The sequence below is a fragment of the Triticum aestivum genome, chromosome 1D (genome assembly GCF_018294505.1).
Source record: "Triticum aestivum cultivar Chinese Spring chromosome 1D, IWGSC CS RefSeq v2.1, whole genome shotgun sequence".
NCBI lineage: Eukaryota > Viridiplantae > Streptophyta > Magnoliopsida > Poales > Poaceae > Triticum > Triticum aestivum.
Window position 1 is genome coordinate 425,101,822 of NC_057796.1, and position 4,476 is coordinate 425,106,297.

Below are 4,476 nucleotides of genomic sequence, written 5' to 3' on the forward strand. Positions count from 1 at the left end.
AGAAGAGGGCCATCCTGAGCTGAGAGCTTGCACTTAGTGTCAATACGGGTGACAGTCAATCATGCCAGCACGTTGCAGAAGATCCAGCGCATACTGTCGCTGAGAGAGGACCATGCTAGAGGAGGTCCGAGTGACGGAGATGCCGAGGAAAAATGACAGGGTGCCGAGGTCTGTCATGGCAAACTCTGCATGAAGCTGTTGTGTGAGACGTCGAAGGAGCTCGTCCGTGGACACGGTGATGAAAATGTCGTCCACATACAAGAGGATGTAGGCAAGATCGTGTCCACGCTTGTAGATGAACAGAGAGACATCTGACTTGGAAGCAATGAAGCCAAGCCGATGTGCAAATAGTGCGAACCGTTGGTACCAAGCACGCGGCGCCTGCTTGAGACCGTAGAGAGATTTGTGTAGGCGGCACACATAATCTGGGCAGCGAGCATCGATGAAGCCTGGGGGCTGCTGACAGTAAACCTCCTCGTCAAGATTGCCATGGAGAAATGTGTTCTTAACATCGAGCTGGTGGATCGGCCAGGACCGGGAGACGGCAAGACTGAGAACAATACGGATCGTGGCGGGCTTCACAACAGGGCTAAAAGTCTCATCGAAGTCAATGCCTGGTTGTTGAGAGTAGCCACGTACGACGCATCGCGCCTTGTACCGTGCAAGGTTGCCGTTCGAGTGAAATTTATGTTTGAAGATTCACTTCCCTGAAACAACATGAGCACGAGGAGGACGTGGAACAAAAGACCACGTCCTGTTAGCAACAAGAGCATCAAATTCCTCGTTCATAGCACGACGCCAGTGCGGGTCATGTAGTGCTCCCCGGTATGTTTTAGGAATAGGAGAAGGAGTCGAGTGGGAAACATGAAGGTTGAGACGGTCGACGGGCTGAAAGAGACCGCGTTTCGCTCGAGTGACCATGGTATGGGTATTAGATGGTGACGGAGGCCGGTGAACTACAACCGGAGGAGATGGGTCGCTAGAGTTGGATGTTGCGCTAGAGGGAGAACGTGGTGGACCTGGTGGGGTAGAAACCACGGCAGGAGTTGTGTTTGGCCGGTCATACACGGAGGGAGGCGAAGAGCCGTCATGCATGGCGGGTTGTGGGTGCGCATGCAGGGCGGGTTGCGCGCGCGGGGGAACCCGGGTGCTTGGGTGGGTTGCAGGCGCGCTGGGGAGCTGAGCGGGATATTGCGAGGCGTGGCCCCGGGTGCGGCGTTGTGGGGCGTGGGGCTAGGAGTGGGTGCAACGCTGCTGTTGCCATGCATGGTAGGAGACGAGGATGCATGCAGGTTTGGTGTGTGCTGCGTGACTGCTAGGTCTAGTAGAAAATCAAGTGCGGCGATGGGATCAGTTGGACGCTCCTGAGAGTAGGAGAAGGGAAATATGGTCTCGTCAAATACCACATGGCGGGACAGAATGACTCGACGAGTGCTAATATCAAGGCAGCGATAGCCTTTGTGGTTGCTTGGGTAGGATCCTAGGAAGACACAAGCGGTAGAGCGTGAGAGAGTTTATTTGTGGCCGTAGCAGACTGGTTGGGATAACAGAGGCAACCAAAGACACGGAGGGCGGCGTAGTTCGGTGGAGTGTCGTGGAGGCGTATGTAGGGCACCGCAAAGCCAATGGATTGGGAGGGGCGAATGTTGACGAGATACGTGGCCGTGGCAAGGGCTTCGGCCCAGTAGGAAGGTGGCATAGAAGACTGGAAAAATAAGTGTACGAACGACGTCGTTGATGGTGCGGATGGCACGTTCGGCCTTGCCGTTTTGGGCAGATGTGTACGGACACGAGAGGCGAAGGTGAATGCCGTGGGTGGAGAAGAAGTTGGTGACCGTGGAGTTGAGAAACTCGGTTCCGTTGTCGGCTTGCATAGCAACAAGAGGCCGGGAAAACTGTGTGCGTATATAAGCAACAAAGTTAAGTAGAGTGTTGGCGGTTTCAGATTTGTGGCGAAGGGGAAACGTCCACATGAAGTGAGAAAAATCGTCGACAATAATGAGGTAATATTTGAAACCAGAATTGCTCAAAAGGGGTGAAGTCCAAAGATCACAATGAATCAACTTAAAAGGTTCGACGCTTATTGAAGTAGACCTAGCGAAGGGCAAGCGCACGTGTTTGCCAAGTTGACATGCATGACAAACATGTGTGGCTGCTTTATTACATGAGATAAAGGAATTCTTATAGTTGGGACATGGCGTCACGTCCCGGGTGACCTAAGCGACGATGCCATAGCTCGGTGGTGGTGGTGGCGAGGAGTCCATGGGCGTGGTGGTTGAGGACCGCGGATGGGAAGACGTAGAGGTCGCCGAGGCTATTGCAACGAAGAATCACGGCCTTGGTGCGAAGGTCCTTCACAGAAAAGCTGAACGGGTCAAATTCAATTGAGCAAAGATTGTCAATAGTGAAACGACGAACGGAAAGTAAATTTTTGACAATAGTAGGAACAACTAAGACATTGCGAAGAAGAAGAGAGCGAGCGGAAGTATTGAGAGATGTGTCGCCGGTGTGAGAGATGGGCAAGGTGGAGCCATTACCCACGGTGACAGTAGAAGAAGAGGAGGAAGGAATGAGAGTGTGGAGCATACCGGGGTCGGAGGCCATATGTGAGGTGGCTCCAGAATGCATGACCCACTCACCGACGGTCGAGGGGGTTGCAGCATTGTTGAGGGCGGCCATGAGTGCGGTGCAATCCCACGATGGAGCGCCACCGTGGCCGGGAACAGAGGGAGTGCCGCCGTAGCCGGGAACTGGTGGCGGATTGGTGCCGAACGCCTGCCCATGCAAGGGAGCCAGAGAGGTGAAGGCTTGGGCGGGTGCTAGCGCAGGTGGCCGTGCGCCGAGCAGGCCAGCCCCGGTGTTCTGCCTCAGTACTGGAGACGCCTGGAGTTGCTGGCCTGTGTACGGGTTAAAGCAAACCCACGGGCCAACAGAGGATGCATGAGTGTTGGAGCGTTGACCACCGGAGTTGCCGCTCGCGTTGTAGCCGCCGTTGCCCTTTTTCTTGCGCCAATTGCCACCGTTGCGGCCACCGCTGGAGTTGCCGCCGCCGCGGTTGCCATCGCCGCGGTCCGAGCCGTCGTGGTGTTGGCCGGACGAGTTGGAGCTGCCTGCGCCATGGGACGGACCTCCGCTGTAGAGCGCAGTCTGGTTCCCCACGGCTGTGGAGTTCGCGAGCTGCGTCTCGCGCAGAGTGAGAAGAGAGCGCGTCTGGGCGAAGGACGGCAAGGGGCTCTGCATAGTGACGATCGTGGTGATGTCGGAGAAGCGCGGGTTGAGCCCACGGAGGCAGTTGAGGACGAGCGTTTGGTCGGAGACGGGTGTGCCGACGTCGCTGAGAGCATCCGAAAGGGCCTTGAGGCGATGACAGTAAGCGGTGATGGAGAGATCGCCTTGGACGAGGCCTCGAAACTCCGCCTCGAGGTAAACAGCGCGAGTCATCTGATTGTCCAGAAAAAGGTTGGTGATGAGCGTCCATGCTTCCTGGGCCGTTTGATCCTCCGCCATGATTATGTCGAGGATTTCGTCGGAGATGGACCCGTAGAGCCACGACCGAACGACGTAGTCGTCGCGAGTCCAGTCTGGCGTGCGGTCCGCCGCGGCAGTGATGGCGTTGACGTGGGGAAGCAAGTCATACTTGCTGAAGAGGACACGGACAAGCATCCGCCACTTGGTGAAGTTCGAGGCGGCGAGGTCGAGCGTGACGGGCACATGGGTGCGCACGCTGGCGACATGCACAGCTGGCGAGGCGGAGGCGGGCAGAGCAGCCGTGACGAGGGCGCCGGAGGTGGAGTTCATGGTTGATGGCAAGGTGGGGGAGGTGAGGCTGGAGCTTGTAGCGGACGCGGTGCCTGAGGCGGTTGTCATAGAGTGGAGGTGAGATCAGGGGTGGTGAGCGCCGGGGTTGGACGAGGATGGATCGAGGTTGCAGCTGATACCAAGAAAACAAGTAGGTTTGTGTATTGCACGCCACCTGAAGGGCGCCTTGTATTCACATATATAAGAATTACATGCCTTGCTAATCAAGGTGAATCAGAGAGATCCCAACCGAAATATACAACAAGGATTCGGTAGGATTACATTCCTACCCCCGTTTTAAAATAGATGACCCAACTTTGTACTAACTTTAGTACAAAATTGGATCATCTATTTTAAAACGGAAAGTACCTGTGATATGAACAAAAGGAAATACTTTAACATGAATCGCCAGAGGCTGCGGCCACACGGCCGTAGTAGCGAGACCTGGCAGCGGAGACGGAGGCCCCGATGCAGTGCAAGATGGAGGCGGTTTGACGCAAGTACTGCAGCTGTATTTGCCTTGGGCATCAATTAAATATAATAGCTGATGTTTGTCTTGACGTGATGACGTAAACCAATGGTAGCTTCTTAATCTCCAGGTGAGAAAGTAGTACTAATTTATTGAATTGACGCAATATACTCTCCTTGACTAGTGCGTTTTTGAGACGGCGGGGCGGT

The 4,476-nt window shown here is 55.0% G+C and overlaps 1 protein-coding gene across 1 annotated transcript; it reads right to left on the reverse strand.

The window, feature by feature from the left end:
* Positions 1–2,080: 2,080 nt before the first annotated feature.
* Positions 2,081–4,048, reverse strand: LOC123172609 (uncharacterized). The gene is made up of 2 exons (XM_044589566.1): positions 2,589–4,048; positions 2,081–2,352 (listed from the first exon to the last, which is right to left on the reverse strand). Exons 1-2 carry the CDS (start codon positions 3,865–3,867, stop codon positions 2,315–2,317), a joined length of 1,317 nt encoding a protein of 438 aa, XP_044445501.1. The 5' UTR covers positions 3,868–4,048; the 3' UTR covers positions 2,081–2,314.
* Between the last annotated feature and the right edge of the window lie 428 nt (positions 4,049–4,476).